This window comes from Malus domestica, chromosome 13 (genome assembly GCF_042453785.1).
Source record: "Malus domestica chromosome 13, GDT2T_hap1".
NCBI lineage: Eukaryota > Viridiplantae > Streptophyta > Magnoliopsida > Rosales > Rosaceae > Malus > Malus domestica.
The window spans coordinates 1,893,824-1,915,322 of NC_091673.1; the positions used below are offsets into that span (position 1 = coordinate 1,893,824).

At 45.5% G+C, this 21,499-nt stretch overlaps 1 protein-coding gene and 1 non-coding gene across 2 annotated transcripts; both read left to right on the top strand.

Annotated features, from left to right (window-relative positions):
- The first annotated feature begins 17,508 nt into the window (after positions 1-17,508).
- TRNAL-UAA (transfer RNA leucine (anticodon UAA)) lies at positions 17,509-17,591 on the top strand. Its single transcript has one exon. It is a non-coding gene; the product is annotated as a tRNA-Leu (tRNA).
- A 214-nt stretch (positions 17,592-17,805) lies between these two features.
- Positions 17,806-20,242, top strand: LOC103451597 (protein PIN-LIKES 2). The gene is made up of 2 exons (XM_008391008.4): positions 17,806-18,050; positions 18,648-20,242. Exon 2 carries the CDS (start codon positions 18,687-18,689, stop codon positions 20,034-20,036), a length of 1,350 nt encoding a protein of 449 aa, XP_008389230.1. The 5' UTR covers positions 17,806-18,050; positions 18,648-18,686; the 3' UTR covers positions 20,037-20,242.
- The last annotated feature ends 1,257 nt before the right edge of the window (positions 20,243-21,499 follow it).

Sequence of the window (21,499 nt, forward strand, 5' to 3'; positions counted from 1 at the left end):
GACAACTCTCTCCTAATTTCGTACCATCTCTGCTGCCCTAGCCAGCTAGTTTTATATCTCATAGGACAGCTGGATCGATCACCACAAAATATTGTCTGATCAACTCTTAAGATCTCAAGGCCCTAAGGCTGCCACAACTATACATACATGTACAGCTGAGATTAATTCTTACCCAAAAACAAAAGTTATAGACCCACGCCCATTTCAACTTCTCATGTCACCTGTTTTTGCTTAATTTATTCAATATAACTGTTAAAAATTAAAATGAGTGTGTGATAAAATAAAAAAGGTGTTTAAGATTCATTTAAAATGACTTCACATACAAAACCACCACCATATCATATATATGAAAAAAAATATCTTAGCATACTGATGTCAATTAATTTTATGCATACCTTAGCCAGAGTGTTCAATTTAAAATCATTTTGCGAACATGCAAGAGCAGCTTCTTAATAGAGACTTTGTTTTAGTGTAGAAAAATGTAATAGTTTTAGGACAATCGTATGTAATTTTTTTATAATATTTCAGACCATTTAGTAGTACGAGAACGAACGGTTAAAATTAAATTGAAAAAAATACTATTTTTCATTATTTATCAATTTAATTAATATAAAGTCTCACTACTTGGTATTCCAGACTATTAAAGACTTGCCCTTATCGCTTAAACAATTTCTTTGCCATATAAGACCTCTTATATATGTGTTTGGGCCCAAAATAATAGTTTGGGCCGAGTGTAGAGCCATTCTCGGCCCGGAAGGCCTTGCGACAAGAAGACCATGGATCGTTCAGCTTATGGGCTTCCAAACCTAGGCCAGTTAGGTCAAAATGCAATGACAAGCCGAGTCCTGATACAATAGGGATTCTCGGCAGGATTAACAACCTAGAAGCGGATAGGGCTCGAATAAGGACTAGGTTCACAATCCTAATGAAAACAGGACTGGTCGAGGTGATATTGATCCGGAGAGGGAAAACCTAGTCCGAATGGGATTCTATCTCAGATTCGGGGTCCAGTGCTATAAATAGCGGAAGCTGTGCATCAGGAAAGACCCCACAAAAATCAATACAAAATTGCCCTGCGCAAACTCTCACAACTTGAGATCTTTTTCTTTTCCTTTTTCGCTGACACATCTTCCGTTGGCATCAACAGCACTGTGGAAGCAACCGGTGATATCTTAAGTCGGCATAGATAGCTCTGTCACCGTAGAGTCGGTCGGTCTCGCAGTATCTTCCGTTGGCATCAACAGCACTGCGGCGAGAACGGTCGATTGCCTATCCAAGTCTCGGTCGAGAAGGGTTTTCGAATCCTTGTTGGTCGAGGTCATCTCATTAGCCTTCTCGGCGAGGTGAGGTGTTACAGTTATTACATTCGGCACATTGTAAGCCGAATTCGGTTCGTGAACTTTGTAAGAAATAGCAGCCTTGTCTTCAGGCTCGAGAACCCAAGAGGCCGAGACGCGTTCCTTTCTCGGCCGCAATCGCAAGACGCAGAAGTCAGTAGCGCGACCCAACGCAGCATCATCAAATTTACTCCTCGGCCGAGCCTCGGCCGACGAGTTGGCACGCCCCGCAATCACCGAAGGACGTAGTTAGCTTAGAATATATTCGGCCTGCGCGCCACGTAGGCTTGGTAGATTTTAGGGTCAACATTTTGGCACGCCCAGTGGGACCCAGTGCTAAAACTACGAAGTTCATGCCAATTGAAACGCGATCGGTAAAAAAGAAAACAGCTATGGGAAAATCAACAGCCGATTTACCGATTCAGAACGTAGGACAAAGTGTGCCACAGGCGCAGAATCCCCTTAGCGCCGGGACACCTGAGTCCACAAGTGCGACTCGCCGAGAAAGGGAAGTTAATCTCGGCGGTCAACACCGCAGTCTAGAAATCCCTAACAGGAACACTTGTTTTCTCAATGAAGGGATAGTGGAGGATTGCGACGAGGATGGCGGTGAAGGATCTGACCCACCAACAAGGTCGTTTCTTCGAAAGCGACTCGACGAGCAGTCTCGGTCAGTTGAGCAGACGTTTAGCCGAGGTATTGACAAGCTACATGACGTGATACTCAATTCCACTGAGCAGCAAACCAGACTGCTCGAAATGCTGGTTAGTAAATTCAGTGACGGCAGGCCTTTCGATCCTCTCCAGCGCTTGCCACCAAGAAATAATCCGTTACCAATGGTACAGGCCGAGCCAATTCCTGCTCGGCCCAAACCAATTGACTTGGAAAAGGTCGGAGGGTCAAATAGTAGGTCGGACGGAATCGACCAGAGGGTCGAAGCAACACCTGTTGATATGACCGAGGTTCAGCGGATGATCGACTCGGCCATGAAGAAAGGGCCGAAGTTTCCTAAGTTTATCCATCCGTACCCGGCCTACATAGAAACGTTCGGATATCCGAAAGGTTTCAAGATTCCGGATTTTAGCCTTTTTGCCGGTGAATCGTCCTTGTCTTCGTTGGAGCACGTGGCTCGTTTCACCGCGCAATGCGGCGATGTTCATAGTGATTTCCATAAATTACGGCTGTTCAACTTCTCGTTGACCGGCTCGGCATTTGCTTGGTATATCAATCTCCCTCCTAATTCCATCCAAAATTGGGAGGAGTTGGTCGAGAAATTCCACGAGCAGTTTTATCGACCAGGGTTGGAGGTGTCGGTTTCTTCATTAGCAAGGATGGCTCAGGCATCAGATGAGTCCCCAATGGATTATCTTACCAGGTTCAAATCAGCCAGGAATTGGTGCCGAGTACCCTTGCCCGAAGTCGAGTTCGTCCGGCTTGCTTTGAACGGCCTCGACGTCGAATACAAAAAGAAATTCTTGGGGGCAAATGTTCGGGATATGTATGAATTAGCCCAACATGTCGAACAGTATGATTATTTGCTCCGCGAGGAAAAGATTTCGAAAACTCCGTCTCGGGGGACGATTTACAAGAATCCTACCGTCAGTTATGCGTCAACCGAGGATGAATGCGTTAGTGTGGATGCGGCTGAGATAGTAATAGATAAGCCATACGTTTGCAAGGCCTTGACTCAAGTTGACTCCAGGGAAGTCAAAAGCCGCTCGGCCACTGAAGGAACATTGAAATCGTCAAAAGTGTATACTTTTGATATTACAAAGGCTGACGCAATTTTTGATCAACTGTTGTCAGCAAGGATCATCAAACTTCGGCCTGGTCACAACATTCCCAAGGCCGAAGAGCTTAAAGGAAAGGTGTATTGCAAATACCATAATTCAAGTAAACATACGACAAACAATTGTGTCGTATTTCGAGACAACGTCCAGAGCTGGATTGATAATGGAAAACTGAAATTTCCAGAGAAGAAGATGAGTATTGATGCTGATCCTTTCCCCACAGCAACCGTGAATATGGTCGATGCATACCTACCTAAGGACAAAGGAAAAGGGAAGGCCGAAGTTGTTGCGACGCAAGACTTTCGTACTCAGAATTCTCGGCCACGTTTCATGGCCGATTTTCGTTCGAACAAACCACCTACAGCTTTAACAGGACCTGCTATTGTTAAACCTATGAGGGATTATAGCACCGATGAAGATAGTGGGACGGCGGTTTTTTGCAGTAAATGTAGAGCGAAGGTCGGCAGTGAGCCAGAGAAGAAACCATCTTCGCCTATCACAGAACGACCTACGGCCGCAATTCAGCAAAAAGCAGCCGGCGTCGGCCGACACCAAGGGGTTTTTGATAGGCTCGGCCCAAAAGTGAAGATGGAAGAGACATCCTCAGTCAGGCGGCGCCTCGATTTTGGCGCTTCATTTTATGACGAGGACTATTATACGCGTAATTCTGGTAGTTCGGAATCGTCGCGGAGTCAAAAAACCTTCAAACCTCCCGAGCCTAAAGATCAACGTTGGTACACGTATCATTCTTCGAAAGGCGTCTACACCGCGTTGTCCAAATCCCAGAAACGCCGGCACCAGAGGATAGATTGCATGGCCCGTCGGCAAGCAGCCCAAGAAACTTCGGCCCCTAAATGGCGGCCGAAGGACACAGTTGCTACTGGTGATGAACGACCATCTCCAGCTATTATGACAGAGTTGGGTCAGGGGAAACGGTTGGTCGACCGAGATATCGAGACCACGTTCGAAGAAGCCGATAAACGGATCAAACTTCTTCTTCGCCCAGGGGAGATGAAGGCACGCCTCGAGCATTTCAGGCAAGAGGCCGAGAGCAAATTAGCCCAGCCAGCTATACAAGAACCGTTGATTAAAATTCGACGGAATTTGCATCCACCATTCCTTGGGGAGGCTTTAGAATATATGCGCGAATTCCATAAGAAACATTCGGCCAACGATCTGTATGGTTTGCCGAAAGCATGCCAGGACACCATTGATCTAGTCCTGACTTGTCCGGACGCCGAGCGCGTCATCCAGAAGACCTCTGACCCGGGATTGAAGGCAAGGTTCCAGCACATACGAGAAGCCCGTGTCCTTGGATTTGAAGTCGACCCATACACTGATATCGTTGCAGCCGACCTTCCTTTCTCAATGGAGGATCTTCAGTATTTACGATATCACTTCGAAGTATTTTCGGCGGTTTCTCTCTTCGGCCTCACGACCGATGAAGTAGCACGTGTTGCACGTCTGGATGCTTATCTCGATACCAGAGATGCCCGGCTATACTACCAAGAGCAGGTGCAGGTCCTGACCCCAAGCACACTGTCGATCTCAACCTCACCTGCGGCGGTCACACAGAACCAACAAGCTGCCGAAGCAGCACCGCAGGTTCAAACCCTCGAAGAAGGGACAGAGGAGTCTTTTTGTCCAACTCTGACAAAAACAGAGCCCGCAGTCATCGACCAAACGAGGGATGAGGTTAGCAAGGAGGGTCCCAACCCGATGGGCCCGTCAGTCTTGGATAACATGGAAATTAGTATGGTCCATGTGTTACCTGCTGATTTTCAATCAAGCACGGCTCAACCGAATTTCCTCGATGGTGATGTAGTCGCCGAGGAAACTGGCCATGTGGATTTTGTGTCTATTGCTGAAGATGAGTCAACAACGAAAGATGACAGTCTGAAGGCCGCTTTGACCGAATTATTTCCTCGTTCGTCATCGGCCGCACTCCACCATTTAAAGCCATTGTATGTGACGGCCCACATCGAGGGATATCCCGTTTCTAAAGTTTTTGTCGACTGTGGCGCGACCGTCAATATCCTGCCTCTGAACATCATGAAGGCCTTGCGTCGCTCGAACGACGAACTTATTCCGTCAGGGATCACAATGAGTAGTTTCGTCGGCGACAAATCGCAAACCAAGGGTGTACTTCCGTTAACTGTGACTATTGCCGGTCGCACTCACATGACCGTTTTTTTTGTAGTTGATTCCAAAACCGAGTATAATGCACTGCTCGGTCGAGATTGGATTCATCAAACCAGTTGTATTCCTTCCTCATTGTATCAAGTGCTTGTTTTTTGGGACGGCAAATCGGTCACTGTTCACCCAGCCGATAACCAGCCCTTTGAAACTAACATGATCCAAGCACGGTATTATGATGACCACGTCGGCTACATTACTTTGCAAGGCTTCAATGATGAAGGCCGGCCGACTCGGATTTCTGTACAGAAAGCTATCGAGGTTGGCGCCGAGACTGTCCACCAGGATTCGGCGAGACTCGGATTAGCCAATTTCCTCCCCGAGGCCGATGTCTGACACCGATCGAGAAGCACGTAGGGCCGCGGTTTCATCTACTATGGAACGACTGCTGGCCCATTGGTATACTATATCTAAACAGCCAAATTCGGGCGTTAACCTCGTCGAGTTCCTGGCCGAATGAGATAATGGTCCTGTTTTGTCTCTTGATAAAATTCAAGCCGCCCCGGCCGCGCTCGAAGACCATCGGCCCCAAGTTAAGGATCCCCTGGAAGAGATTAATGTTGGGACGGCCGATGACCCACGGCCTTTGTTTATTAGTGCTTTACTTCCCCAACAAATGAAAGATGAGCTTCGTGCCTTGCTTACGGAGTTCAAAGATTGCTTTGCTTGGAGCTACCATGAGATGCCCGGCTTAGATCGTACTCTTGTCGAGCATGAGTTACGTATTAAACCCGGATGTAAACCTTTCCGTCAGCCACCGCGTCGATTTTCGACGGAAGTGCAACTCAGCATCAAGGACGAGCTGGTTCGGCTTTTGAAAGCCGGGTTTATTCGGACAGCTCGATATGTTGAATGGTTGGCGAATATCGTTCCTGTTTTAAAGAAAAATGGTGCACTGCGCATATGCATCGATTTCAGAAATCTGAATCTGGCAACTCCCAAAGATGAGTATACAATGCCGATTTCAGACCTGTTAATCGACGCCGCGGCGAATCATGAGATGTTATCCTTTATGGATGGGCATGCTGGGTACAATCAAATATTCATCGCCGAAGCCGATGTGCATAAAACTGCTTTCCGTTGCCCGGGGGCACTCGGTACTTACGAGTGGGTTGTTATGCCATTCGGCCTCAAAAATGCCGGCGCCACATACCAACGAGCGATGAACACCATCTTCCACGACTTAATCGGAACCATCGTCGAAGTTTACATCGACGACGTTGTCATCAAATCTAAACGCCGACGGACACATCTGGACGACCTCCGACAGGCTTTCCTCCGCATGCGTCAGCACAACCTCAAGATGAATCCTGCCAAATGTGCTTTCGGCGTGTCGGCCGGAAATTTCCTTGGTTTCCTCGTGCATCACCGTGGAATTGAAGTCGATGCGAATAAAGCACGCGCAATCGTCGATGCCCCACCCCCAACGACGAAGAAACAACTCCAGTCCTTGCTTGGCCAGATCAATTTCCTCCGCCGATTTATTGCTAACTCGGCCGGTAAAATGAAAGCGTTCTCCACGCTTTTGAAACTCAAGGACTCGGATAAATTCGTGTGGAACGGCGAGCATCAGGCGGCGTTTACACAGATCAAAGTATCCCTCACGAAACCCCCTGTCATAGTTCCCCCTCGGCGTGGTAAACCTCTGAAGCTCTATATCTCGGCGGCCGAAGAATCTATCGGCTGCCTCCTCGCGCAAGACAATGATGCCGGCCGAGAGCAGGCTATATTTTATCTAAGCCGGAATCTCAATCAACCAGAGATCAATTATCCCGCCGTCGAGAAACTGTGTCTCGCCGTATTTTTCGCCGCATCCAAGCTCCGGCATTACATGCTCCCGTCGGTCACCCAAGTCATTGCCCAGACCGACGTTATCCGGTACATGCTTACCCGACCAATCGTCAAAGGCCGAATTGGGAAGTGGACAATGGCGTTGTCCGAATTTAGTTTGCAGTACGTGCCGCAGAAAGCTGTGAAGGGACAGGCGTTGGCCGATTTCCTTGCTCAACACCCTTCGCCTTATGGTTTCGGGGATGCTGACGTCGAAATCGGCATGGTGGTGACCCGCGACAACTATTGGACGATGTATTTTGATGGTTCCAGTACTTCGTCTTCGGCCGGCGCGGGCATCGTCATTCAATCTCCTCACAACGATCGCTAGTATTTTTCGCTCAAACTGGATTTCGAGTGCACCAATAATCAGGCCGAATACGAGGCTCTTGTCATTGGTCTTGGCCTCCTTCTTGACCTTCGAGCCACTCGTGCCCTCGTCCTCGGTGATTCTGAACTCGTGATTAACCAAATTAATGGGTCTTTTCGTTGCATGAGTTGTACTCTGGCGCCCTACCACATGGTCGCCAGCTATTTGGCCGAGTCTTTTGACGGTATTACATTCGAGCATATTTCTCGGGTTCATAATACCGACGCAGACGAGTTGGCTCAGATCGCCTCCGGTGCTCAACTCATGGGGGGCAAGCTAGGCCGGGAGATACCAATATTACGACAGCTATACCCGGCCTTGGTTAATCAGCAAATCCTCCGTCGAGACAATGTGATCCGCACCAGGGTCATGTCCTTGCCTTCGTTGTTGGATCGGCAGGACTCTATAGAAATTTGCGCGGCCGAGGCTATACCAGATGATTGGAGGAAACCCATTATGCAGTACCTTGATAATCCTAACGGGACACATAGTCGCAGGACACGGGTTCACGCCATGAACTATGTCACGTACCAGAACGAGTTGTACCGAAAGGGCGAAGATGGTTTGTTACTGCTATGCCTCGGCCCCCAAGAGAGTGCTCGGGCGATCGCAGAGGTTCATGAAGGGGTATGCGGAGCTCACCAATCTGGACGGAAAATGCGATGGCTACTCCGACGACACGGCTATTTTTGGCCGAAAATACTGAAAGATTGTATCGAGTTTGCACGAGGATGCGTGCAGTGCCAAATCCATGGGCCTATACAAAGGGTCCCGGCCGAATCACTACATTCGGTCATTAAGCCGTGGCCGTTTAGAGGATGGGCCATGGACGTAATCGGCAAAATCACGCCGACTTCTGGAGCTGCTAAGCATGCATGGATAATAGTCGCAACTGATTACTTTACTAAGTGGGTCGAAGCAAAATCATATGCCGAGTTAACATCTAAAGAAGTTTGCGACTTCGTGGAGGAACACATTGTGACTCGGTTCGGTGTACCAGAAACAATCATAACCGACAATGGAACAATCTTCACAGCCGAAAGGTTTAAAGAATACACGGCAAATTTGAACATTCGGTTGGAGCAGTCCACACCGTATTATCCACAGGCGAATGGGCAGGCCGAAGCAAGTAATAAAGTGTTGATCGGCATCCTCGAAAAAATAATAAAAGACAGGCCTGGCATGTGGCATTTGAAGTTGAACGAGGCATTATGGGCATACCGAACATCGCCCCGATCGGCGACTGCAACAACCCCATACGCATTAACCTACGGACACGATGCAGTGCTACCAGTCGAGTTGAGCATAAATTCGTTGCGATTAATTGAACAAAGTAGTTTGTTTAGCGCCGAATACAATCAGTCCATGAGACAGGAACTAGAAGATTTGGAAGAAGCGCGACTTGACGCGTATAACTTACTAGTGGCGCAAAAACAGATTGCCGAGCGAGCCTATAATCAAAAGGTGCGACAGAAAACGTTCGGCGAGGGTGAATTGGTATGGCAAACGGTGTTGCCCGTAGGACTAAAAGATCCTAGGTTCGGCAAGTGGTCGCCGAATTGGGAAGGGCCGTTCATTGTGCATAAAGTATACGGTAAAGGGGCGTATCATCTTAAAGATCGGACTGGTGTGATTCACAAATTACCGATTAATGGGAAGTTTTTGAAGAAATACTATCCAGTTACTTGGGAAATGCGTGAGTAAAAAATCAATCCATTAAAATTGATAAGTATTTACAAATGAGTAGGACGGTTGGTTTACATTCAAATATATCTAAGGAGAAGAGGGAAGAAGAGTGCTGAGCAAAGCCTTCAGCTCCAACCACCGCACGTCGGCCATGATGACTTCGGCCTGCCGATTCTTTTTATCCAGCTTCAGCCGCTCGACTCGTTTGTTGGCCGCCGCATACTCAGTTAGGCGATCCTTCCCGCCTGACTCGAAGTCCCTCGCAAGCTCAGAAGCAATGGCCGACCGACGTTTTGCTAGTTCGGCCATCTGACGGTCGAGCTCGGCTAACGTTTCTCCTTTTGCCCGTAGATCGTCAATCTTCAGACGGAGGGTGTCTTGAACGGCCATGGCGGCTTGCAGGTCCTGTTCGGCCTTCAGAGCAGTCTGGAAGATACTAAATGTCTCCCGAACGCGCTCCAAGGCAGACGATGCCCGGACAATGGCATCTCCGCTCAGGCGACCATCGGCTCCAAGGTCGTTCAGACACACGCCGAGCAAATCGAGACCGTTGCGCTCAAGAACTTGCGATGATGAGAGCGCTAGGACTTCTCGCAGCTGGGTTAGGGCACTTGGATCGGCAGCATCAGTCGAAGCGGCCGAAGGGCCGGACTCTGCAGTCGTGCTGGAGAGGAGGGCTTTGAATTCAACCTCCCATGAAGCCTGCACAAATAAACAAGGTTAAGTTTAAAGGAAGTCATGACAAGAATAGCAAGAAGGTGTCGTGTGTTAACCTGCCGAGAGGAGACCTCGGCCATGTCCCCAGGATCGTTGCTCGAACCTAAAGAACTCAATGGCCGAGCCCAGTGTCTCAGATTGCTTCTCACTTCACGCGGCCGATGGAGGTTATCTACGTTTGATGGCCACTGAGGCGGCCAGGAAATATAGATAACGCCCTTCGGCGCATAGAATTGACGGTGAAAAGAATGTATAGGCACCTGACATTTGGTATTTTCTTTGTTTAGAGGTCTAAAGCGGAAAAGTAATCAGGAGGAGACGAGTGAAGGTACTTACAAAGGCCGAGGTAACCTCCTGTGGAGGAATATGGAAGCCTTGGTCTTGGGGATGGACCGGCGATTCCGCCGTAGCCTCGGGTTCCTCGAGCAGCCGTTTGCCCCGGTCGGCTGCCGATGGGCCGACTGGCGCAGCTGCTTCAGAGGAGGCAGGGACGCCCTGGTCCTGAGAAGGAACGAGAGGTTCGGCCACCGGGATCGGTTCCTCGACCGTGCGCTTGCCACGATTAACCGGGGAGGGGCCGGTTTGAACCGCCATCTCGGGTATTGGAGAAGGTTGTCGACGAGTATGAGGACGGTGCGCCAGCGGGACCTCGTCGCTCCCCTCGCTTTCGTCCAACACAAGGACCGAGGGCTTTGGATTCTTGGGAGAAGTTCCCTCGGTCGTAGAAACCGCCTGTTGAGAGACAGGTGCCTTCTCGGCAGAGGGAGGTACAACTGATGCGCCGGCCACAGAGGCAGGCCGCGCTGGTGCCGTCTCTGCGGCCGAGGCCGGCTATGTCTCGACCCCAGAATGGCCGGCGGCGGGAGAAGAAGCACTGGGAGTCGTCGTGTGACTGGAGATAACGTGGATCTCCCGGGCACCCTTCTTCGCCATTTGTTTGACCCGCTTGGCTGGCGGGGAAGGCTCGACAGCCGGCTCGGCCTCTTGGCGAGGCCGTTTGATCAGCACGGCCCTACCAGCGGGTTTGTCCTTTTGGGCCACGACCGATTTTTTCCCGGTCGTGGCAGCGGCAACTGCCTCCGTCTTTCTCAAAGGCCGACTACCTAAAAAGATAAAGACAACTCAGTAAGGCAACTCAATATGCAAGGTTGATGGAAAGGAAGAAAATGAAACCGGTACCTTGAGGATGAGGGGCCGAGGCCTTCTTAGGCCGGTCACCAAAGAGTCTGCTAAGCACGTCTTCGACCGGCGCACCAAAGAATTCCTGGGTGTATTGCTCCCACCACTCACCAAAGGTGTCGGTGCATTGGGTTTCCGGGGTGGCTGGTCGAAGGCGGAATTTTTGGCAGCGCTCTTGGAACTCCTTCACGGCGATTCTACATTCCTTCTCAGAGGAACGAGGTTCGCGTCCACGGCTTAGGACCGTTCGGGAGAAGAGAAGGGGGATAGGGCAGCCCTGAAGGTAGCCGAGCTGTCGGGCGAGGAAGTTCGGATGATATACTTCCCATCCTGACCGTTTCCCATCGCAGCCGAGAGGGAGGTCGCGGGCAAGCACAAACGACCCCCAGGTCTGACGGAGATCGGCGTCCTCCTCCGCGCTCCATGAGGAGATAGGCAGCCTGATGGAGGAAGGATAGTCTCGACGACGACATATTAGGAACTCGTCGTTGGAGAAGTCGTCGAGGGCGAAGAGGTACCGAAATACCTCTTCGGCTTGATGGGGAGGTGTCGGTCGAGAGGCCAATTGAGACCCAAGCGCCTCTGTTGGTGAGAATTCGGCTATGGCCGGCCGAAGGGAGGTGAAGTATACCTGCAACCAGAGTTGGAAGACCCAGAGAGGACCATTCTGGTGCGGGTCGACCTTTTGGAGGGTCGCCTCGGCCAGGCAGCGGAAAAGTTGGGCGAGAATGTTGGAACTCAGCGCCAAGACGTGACCACTGGCCAGGGCTTCGGCTACCGGCATGTTCTCGACCAAACACTTGTTTGACTTGGTACAACAAATGTATTTGTTGTACCAGTAGAAGAGGAAAGCTTCATGCTCTCCCTCTCGCAGGTCCTCTTCTCCTCGGCCGGCGAAGTGAAGATAGAGGGTGTTGTAATTACAGAAGTTCTTGTGGAGCTTCTGAATATCTTCCTTCGACGGGATATGACCGTCACGGCTCAAGGTCTCGAAGGCCCGACGGTCGAAGAGCGTTTTCAGGTCGATATTCGACGGATGCCCAGAGAGGGTCGCGTCGACAGGGATCCCGGTCGCCGAAGTCCCCAGAATGGCAGTAATATCCAGGACGGTGGGACCCATGGGACCCAGAGGAAGGACCATTGTGTTGGTAGCCGAACACCAGAAGCACAGAGCGGCTTGGAGAAGTTCCTTGTCGGGGACGATTTCCATGGACGAAAGGAGGATGGCGTCGTAGATGCCAAGGGCCTTCCATTGCTCGCCGAAGAGTCGTTCCATTCGAACGACCCAGGCTGCCCAGGATGTGGTCGTCGAGGGCCAGGAGCCCTGGGGTTTAGCCGCATCCCATCGCGACCATTCAAACCCTCGAAGCAAGGGTTTTAGGCAGTGCTCCTGTAGAAGGCCGATGATAGTCGGCGGTATTGTAGCCTTGAAGAGAGGACCCAGGATTTGGTACTGGGTGTTCATGTCGTTTTCAAACCGGATGGTCTTGATCGAGCTCCGATCAAGGATCTTCGGATGTTGGTCACATTCCCTGGAAAGCTTGGAGATGAAGGATGCCATTATGAAAAAAGAAGCACGGAGTAAAAGGGTTTTTCTGGGTTGGGGATTTAAAGACGAAGACTCGGAATAGGAGAGGCACTAGAAATCAATGGCAGAGAATTTCGGGAAGTTTGAGAGCGTAAAAGTACAAATGAGGAAATTTCGGTATTTATAGAGTTGTGGGGGGAAGAGCAATCGTTCGAAATTCAAAACAAAGGGCAAAATCGACCAAAGGAATTGTTGATCATGATGAACATTTGGGGAATGCGGTTGAGAAGACCGAAGGTTTTAGGGTTTTGGGGGCGCACGATTGCGTGTGACGGCTAAATTAATGACGAAAAGACGGTTCGACGACCGCACGATGACAAATGGGCTCACGGACTGAGGTAGTGGCTCGCGGATTGAGATAGTGGTCATGATGGCAAGACAGTTCAGGCTGCCGCACGCCTTAGACGTCATTATGTAGGATTGGCCATATTAGAGGACGCCACGTGGTGAGTAGGTTAGCAGGATCAAGATCGTGCGATCGTGCTCAATAAATGCGCCTTGGAACTCGGGTATGAGGATTCTGAGTGGTAGATTCGCTTCTTCAAGGCCGGAACTCGGCCGAAGATTGCAGGCCGAGGACCTCGGAAGCGAGGGGGCAATGTTTGGGCCCAAAATAATAGTTTGGGCCGAGTGTAGAGCCATTCTCGGCCCGGAAGGCCTTGCGACAAGAAGACCATGGATCGTTCAGCTTATGGGCTTCCAAACCTAGGCCAGTTAGGTCAAAATGCAATGACAAGCCGAGTCCTGATACAATAGGGATTCTCGGCAGGATTAACAACCTAGAAGCGGATAGGGCTCGAATAAGGACTAGGTTCACAATCCTAATGAAAACAGGACTGGTCGAGGTGATATTGATCCGGAGAGGGAAAACCTAGTCCGAATGGGATTCTATCTCAGATTCGGGGTCCAGTGCTATAAATAGCGGAAGCTGTGCATCAGGAAAGACCCCACAAAAATCAATACAAAATTGCCCTGCGCAAACTCTCACAACTTGAGATCTTTTTCTTTTCCTTTTTCGCTGACACATCTTCCGTTGGCATCAACAGCACTGTGGAAGCAACCGGTGATATCTTAAGTCGGCATAGATAGCTCTGTCACCGTAGAGTCGGTCGGTCTCGCAGTATCTTCCGTTGGCATCAACAGCACTGCGGCGAGAACGGTCGATTGCCTATCCAAGTCTCGGTCGAGAAGGGTTTTCGAATCCTTGTTGGTCGAGGTCATCTCATTAGCCTTCTCGGCGAGGTGAGGTGTTACAGTTATTACATTCGGCACATTGTAAGCCGAATTCGGTTCGTGAACTTTGTAAGAAATAGCAGCCTTGTCTTCAGGCTCGAGAACCCAAGAGGCCGAGACGCGTTCCTTTCTCGGCCGCAATCGCAAGACGCAGAAGTCAGTAGCGCGACCCAACGCAGCATCATCAAATTTACTCCTCGGCCGAGCCTCGGCCGACGAGTTGGCACGCCCCGCAATCACCGAAGGACGTAGTTAGCTTAGAATATATTCGGCCTGCGCGCCACGTAGGCTTGGTAGATTTTAGGGTCAACAATATGTCACTCTGTTCTAAACCTTGCTAAGAAGGGGCTCGATAACATGCATTCAGCACAATACCAAATTACCAATTGATAATCAGCAAACAGACTGGAAATGATGTAATCACACGAAAATTGTGAAGCTTTCAATATTTCTAAAATACCCCTTCCTAATTATAATTCTAAATTAAAACAATTAAATTTAATTTAAAAAACCAAATAAACATTAAAAATAAATAATGAAGAATAAAATGTTAGAAAACAAATTGTCACATGTATGATCACGTGACAAAAAACTAGTATACTATTACTCGAGAAGGCACTGTATATATCCACAATCCATAATTGTCAGTTAATTCGTCAGCAGTCATGACTTAATTCTTTGTTATACATGAATATGGCTAGTACTATTCATATGCTTCTTTTTGTCATTTACACTTGTTAATTTTTACTTATTAATTATTTATTTATATATTTGATTTGATAATCAAAAATTGATTGTTCGATATATAAAAATAAATGTGTAAATAACATCACTCGTATGAATAACGTTGCAAAAAACTGAAAACTAGCTGATGCTCATGCTACGCAGCACAAGACCTAAAGTGTAAATAGTTTATATTCTCTTTTCGTACATGTACTACTGTGTACAGAAGATATGGTTGATTCCTCTCCTCAATCTCAGCTGAGAATGGCAACCGTTAAATAGGAAAGATCTCAGAGGCTAGTTTAGTTATTTGGTAACCAAAAAAGAAGAAAGGCTTGTTCTCTCCAATCCCCGGTCCCCAACTAATCTAGTTCCTTTCCAACCATTTCATTCCCCGGAGGCTAGAGGTAGGGCTAGCTACATGAACAAGTCTTTCGGTTATGTGCAGAAAAGAGAGAATATTTCAAAACAAAGGAGATGTTACGTAAGGTGGAGTTTTCCCAGAAATAACAGAGCGCACGTTGGCAGATTGGGGAAGCTTATTGATGTTTATAGTGACTTGTAGTGTCTGCCAGTACACTCACGCACTCTTACTGTTGTGCTCTTTATTTCTTATGCAATCAGTACAACCAGGGAATCTCATTCCCCATATATGTAAATGTGCTACGACTTGTCATTTCACCTATTTTTTCTTTATCTTTTCCCGGCCTGTTATCAGTGAAGTGGAGTTCGGTACGAATTCTTACTTAAAATTACTGATCATAACCACAAAACTATATAATTTCGGATAAAAAGATTTTGAATAAGAGTTCCAATCATTCTTAAATAGCTAAATATTATTCGAGTTGGATTCTCTCTCCTTTATATTCTTCTCCCCTCCCTTTCCGCCTCTCTTAGTTTCCTCTTATTCTTTCTCTATGTAGAGAAAGTAAAACCAAATAAATATGTGACTTAGTTTTTATTTGCACGTTTGAATAGGAGGAAATGAAAGAAAAATTAGGAAGAGAGAGAATTACCTTATCCAGTTACTCATGATTCTTTCCTTTTTTTTTTTTTTCCTTTGTCGAGATGTATACAAGCGAAGCAATATTGGGGACAAGGGCGGATCTACAGTGGGCTTAGGGGGCGGATGCCCCCACTGAGATTTTTTAAAAATGTAAAAATTGTATGCATTCTAATTACCATGAGTAACACTGATTAAATAATAATTGAAAAATTGTCTTTTCTGATCAAACTGATCTAGTTCTGCTGCGCAGCAGCAGAGCTGGGTCTTATTTATTTTTCATTTTTAAATCCAAATCAAAATGACGTTGTTTTGGTCCGTAAAAAAAAAGTAAACGAAACGGCGTCGTTTTGTATGTTTGAAAAAAAAAATGTATGTATAGTTTGTCCCACCCCCCACCCCCCAAAAAAAATCCATCTCTGTTTCATTTTTATTGTGGATATGCGGTCTAGCATTGAGCTTTCAGGTTTAAAAGAGATTAGAGACCTTGCCAAAAAAAAAAAAAAAAATTCAAAGCAAAAAATACAAGGTGTATTCGCTGGTTTACTTGCTTGTGACATTAGCACTAACTCTTCTAATTGCTATTACAACCGTTTGAACAGTATTTTCGGCCATGAAATTTTTGAAGAATCGATTGAGAAATCGGATAGGTGATCAATGGATGAATGATAACATGAATATTTTTATAAAGAGAGAGATATATGATGGTATTGGTAATGATGTTGTCATGCAATGCTTTTAGAACATGAAAATGCATCAATGGATATTGTAAGAGAATGTTGTATGAAAAACTTTATGGATTAATATATAAGTATTAAAATGTCGTACCCAGTGCACAAGGCTCCCGCTTTACGCAGGGTCTAGGAGAGGTGAATGTTGGCTAGCCTTACCCCCATTTATGGAGAGGCTGCTCCCAAGTTTCGAACCCGAGACCTACCGCTCATGGGCGAAGGCACTTGCCATCGCACCAAGTGCGATCTCTTAATATAAATATTGTGTTTAGTAAATTCTTGAGCTTTTTAATTATGACTTTGTTGTTTGAGGATGACCCTATTCATATAAATCTCTGGCTTCGTCCATGATTGGGGATGAGGGTTGCACTCAAGATCTTTGTGCATGAACAAATGTTCTTAATTTTTTTAACTTTTTGAACTTTAATTCATGGCAATGTTACTTATGATTTAATATACGATTATGATGCGCTCTGGTAACAAAATTGCATGTACTTATTTTGGTGCACTCTGGTAAGAAATTATGATGTGTTGCTCAATTGTACATAGAAGAAGAATGTATTCGCTAAAACAAGATTACGATTCACACTTAGCACAAAGAGCAATCCCAAGCTAATCTCTGGCTTAATATCAATTAGCACCAACTCTCAACCAATGATTAAATTCCTGAAACAGACCCAACTGATTCAAGCTAACTACAGCTGACAATCAACCAATCAAAATAAGACACTATGACCAATATATTTGTTAAGAGCTAATGAATGGCAGTATCCTAGCATTAACAACCACCAGGAAAAACTATATGCTTCAAGAAAACTGCTGAATGAGAATTATACATAGTTTGTTTAGTTATGAGATATTAACGAATTATTTTGGCATACTTAATTTGAATAAGAAATGAGTAAGTGCATAATATAATTTTGAATAGAATCATATCGATACTTTGGATATTCATTCATGTAAGTAAACATCCTCTAAACTCGTCGGATAACCGTAATTATCTAAGAGAGTTTTATTAAGGGTGTTCATTACGTTGTGGTGCCGTTTTAGACTGTTACCAAATGATGACAAAATTGTTCAGATAAAAATATATATAAGCAATCTTGGATGAAAAGAAATTCATCAGCTGGTTTGCCCGAGAGGTTAAGGGGGAAGACTTAAGATCTTCTGCACATAAGTGCGCATGGGTTCGAACCCCATAGCCAGCACCAATTTAGATTTTTTTTTTTTAAATTTCTTTCTATTGAACTTAGTATTTCAAAAACCAGGGCCCATAACACAACAGTCAGCTTGAATATAGCCCATAGACTTGAAGTCCAATTGTAAGCCCACATACTTGAAGCCCAATTTTTACAAGCCCAAAAATACAGCAAAATATCGCAGTTCCCAGACCGCCTCTCCTTCCATCAGCACCACAAAATGCCCACCCGACAGACGAAAAAAACAAAAAAAAAACCATCAATAATTATTTGTTCCTTTTTTTCTAAGAAAAGAAAAGACAACTCATTTTCCGTAGGTTGACGAGGAGTAGTCATAATTGAGTATTATTTGGTTCAGGTTTGGTTTGTCAAGGCATTCGCCGGGAATCCTTCTCCGACAGTCTCAACCGCCGCCGCCCCGCCGTCAAGCTTATCCTTCAGTCCTCTCCAATTGGATCATCTCTGTCTGTAAGTCTCTGTCTCTGAGCACTGCAATTTCGTTGATATTTAGGTTAAATTTTGATGTATACTGAATTACCTACTTTTTGTTACTGGGTTCGTTAAGGTTTTGTGAAAATCCTTGGAACCATGTTCCGTTTTTGTAGAATTTTGATCTGGTTAGTGATAATCTGTTAAATCCTTTTGGTGTACTTGTATCTTAATTGGGTTTAGGGTAGGTTGTGATTAGTGAAAGAATTTGGAACAAATGCTAATCTTTTGTATTTGGTTGGTGTTAAGTGCTTAATTCTTTCGACCCATGTTGTAATTTAATATGTCGGATAATGCGCAAGCTCATGTCACGAAAAGGTTGATGCTTTGTAACCGAAAGGTTGCTACTTTGTGACCGGTGGGTCACAGGTTTGAGTCGTGGAAACAAACTCTTTGCAAAGTAAGGGTAAGACTGTGTATGATAGACGTTCTCCCGACCCTGACAAAGTGGGGAGCCTTGTTGGGACGGGGTTGCCCTTTTATATTTGTTTGATATTGTGTTGAATCAATCTGGTGGATTCGCAAATTAATTTGGTCTGGTTTGATTAATTTGAACCTGTGTTTGTCTAATTGCAGAGAGAAATATCACGTGTTCTTCTGGTAATTAAAGGAAAGATGTCTCGGTATCTTATGGAATTGTATCAAAATAATTTGGAGTATAGTGGGGATGTGATGAGTGCAATAGTTCCTTTGATGAAACTTTTGTCCCTCACGGTTATCGGACTGGTTCTTTCGCACCCGAAAACTCAATTGATACCCAGAGCTACTTTTAAGCTCCTCAGCAAGCTTGTTTTCGCCTTGTTCTTGCCCTGTCTAATCTTTACCGAACTAGGTGAATCCATTACACTTGAAAACTTTATTCAGTGGTGGTTTATCCCAGTAAATGTGTTAGTGAGTACGCTTATTGGTTGCTTCCTCGGGTACTTAGTGGTGATTATATGTCGTCCTCCCCCACAGTTGAACAGATTTACCATTATCATGACTGCATTTGGGAATACTGGAAATCTCCCACTCGCCATTGTTGGATCTGTCTGTCATACTCCGAAAAACCCATTTGGACAGCATTGTCACTCCAGAGGGGTGGCTTATGTCTCTTTTGCCCAATGGGTTGCTGTAATTCTTGTATATACCTTTGTTTACCACATGATGGAGCCTCCGTTGGAGTACTATGAGATTGTTGAAGAAGGGGGTGAGAAGGACGAACCACCAACTAACGATATTAGCAGGCCTCTACTTGTAGAAGCTGAATGGCCGGGTATTGAAGAAAAAGAAACCGAGCATTCCAAGACACCCTTTATTGCTAGAATTTTCAAAAGCATCTCAAGTGTTTCACAGACCACTTTGCCAGATGTTGATCTCTCAGGAGAAGGTGGCGGAAACAGTCCCAGGTCGATTAGGTGTTTGGCGGAACCTAGGGTGGTCAGGAGGATGAGAATTGTTGCTGAGCAAACTCCATTACAGCACATAATGCAACCCCCAACAATCGCCTCTTTACTGGCTATCATCATCGGGACAGTACCTGTGTTAAAAGCTTTTTTCTTCGGAGAGGATGCTCCACTATCCTTCATCACAGACAGTTTAGAGATTTTAGCCGGTGCAATGGTGCCTTCGGTGATGCTTATTCTTGGGGGTATGCTTGCAGAGGGGCCAAATGAGTCTACACTCGGCCTCCGGACAACCGTTGGTATAACTGTGGCAAGGCTTTTACTGCTTCCTCTGGTGGGAATTGGTATAGTGGCGTTGGCTGACAAGCTCAATTTTCTGGTCGATGACGATGCAATGTACAGGTTTGTGCTTTTGATGCAGTACACGACACCAAGTGCAATTTTATTGGGAGCAATTGCGAGCTTGAGGGGTTACGCAGTCAGCGAGGCTTCGGCACTTCTCTTCTGGCAGCATGTGTTCGCTCTCTTCTCCCTTTCCTTGTACGTTGTCATCTACTTTAAATTAGTAACATTTGTCTGAGGTTTGAATAAGATGTGTTTGTTTTGTGAACAAACAACGAAAGTGGATTCTTGTGATCTGCTCTTTCACTTTCTCATAAGCCAGTGATGCTTAATCGTCTAAAGCTTCATTAAAACCAAAATCAGATCTGTATGTTATGTTTACTATGAGCCTATGAAACTTGTTACACAGAGACAAAGTCATTAAAATATTTAATTGCATCGTGAGCTTCTTGTAATTAAATACGACATTAAAGTGATTAGTTGTATAGAGAAAATCAAGCGAGCGACAAATTTATCAGCACTATTATTAATGAGAAGTACACAATTAAATTTTTAGAGTGCGAATGATAGTATTTGAATTAATTTTTGAACTATTAACTTCCTGAAATCTCAATTTGTATTTTTGTAGAAGTGCATTGCTGTATTCTCTCGTTGCTATAGAGCTTGTTTGGATATACTTTTAAAATAACGAAAAGCGCTTTTAGAGAAAATGTTTTTGGGTTCCAAAAGAACCTAGAGTGCTTTCTGCAAGAAACACCAGATATGTCCTTCTAGGAAGCTCTTTGAGTGCCTTTCTAGGTTTTACTTGTATTTTTACTAAGGATTAGTTCTAAAAGTATTTTCACCAAAAGCGTTTTCGATTATTTTAAAACCACATCCAAACGAGCTCATATTGTTTCGGTGGCTTTTACTTAAGAAGACAATTTCAAACCAAAAACAAATGCAAACCCTTTTATCTTGGTGCACTTTGACTTGACCAAAGCCTTCTTTTCGTCGATAGACTTCAAAGTCCTAGGTTGAACACGGACCATTTCTTACCATTTGCACATATGAACCTTGTGTTTTTATCTTGAACAAGACGATTTCCAAACCATCCGACATGTTACTGTCTAGCTTGGGCTTCAATAAGATTTGTGAATTTTTTTCGTTTATAAAGGCAATTACTTGAAATGTTAATAGTTTTACAGAAAAATGAGAAAAGCAAATGACCCACGAACTGGAGAGATCTTTCAGTATGCGAAACTGTACATAAAAGTCATAATACAATTATAAAAAAATGTATTGTTATATTTGATGTATCAGACCGTATTTCTGACGCACTAAAGAATCTCTCGATTGACTGATAAACGAGAAAAACCAAACGTGGAAGCCGACCAATCAAACAAATGAAAAGGGGGCAACCAATACCAAATTTCCCAAATTACGAATGCAACGCATGCACAATCAAATTGAGTTCCCAAGTAGATGCCCTGCACTTGCTTATGTCTTTTTCATGGACTACACGCAACAAACAAGTGTCTTCGTCAACAACTCCAACAAACAGCCTTTTTCCACTCATCTTAGAAAATACAATTAATTTTTTAGTGTTAATGAGACATTTTTGGTATTGTTTATTTTTAACGAAAAATCATATTTTTATATTTCCTTAGTACTATTTACTACACCTTTATTTGTCATTTTTCATAAAAATTAAATTTTTTT

Coding starts and splice junctions, on each gene's coding strand:
- LOC103451597 (XM_008391008.4), top strand. CDS start 18,687: ATGTCTCGGTATCTTATGGAATTGTATCAAAATAATTTGGAGTATAGT.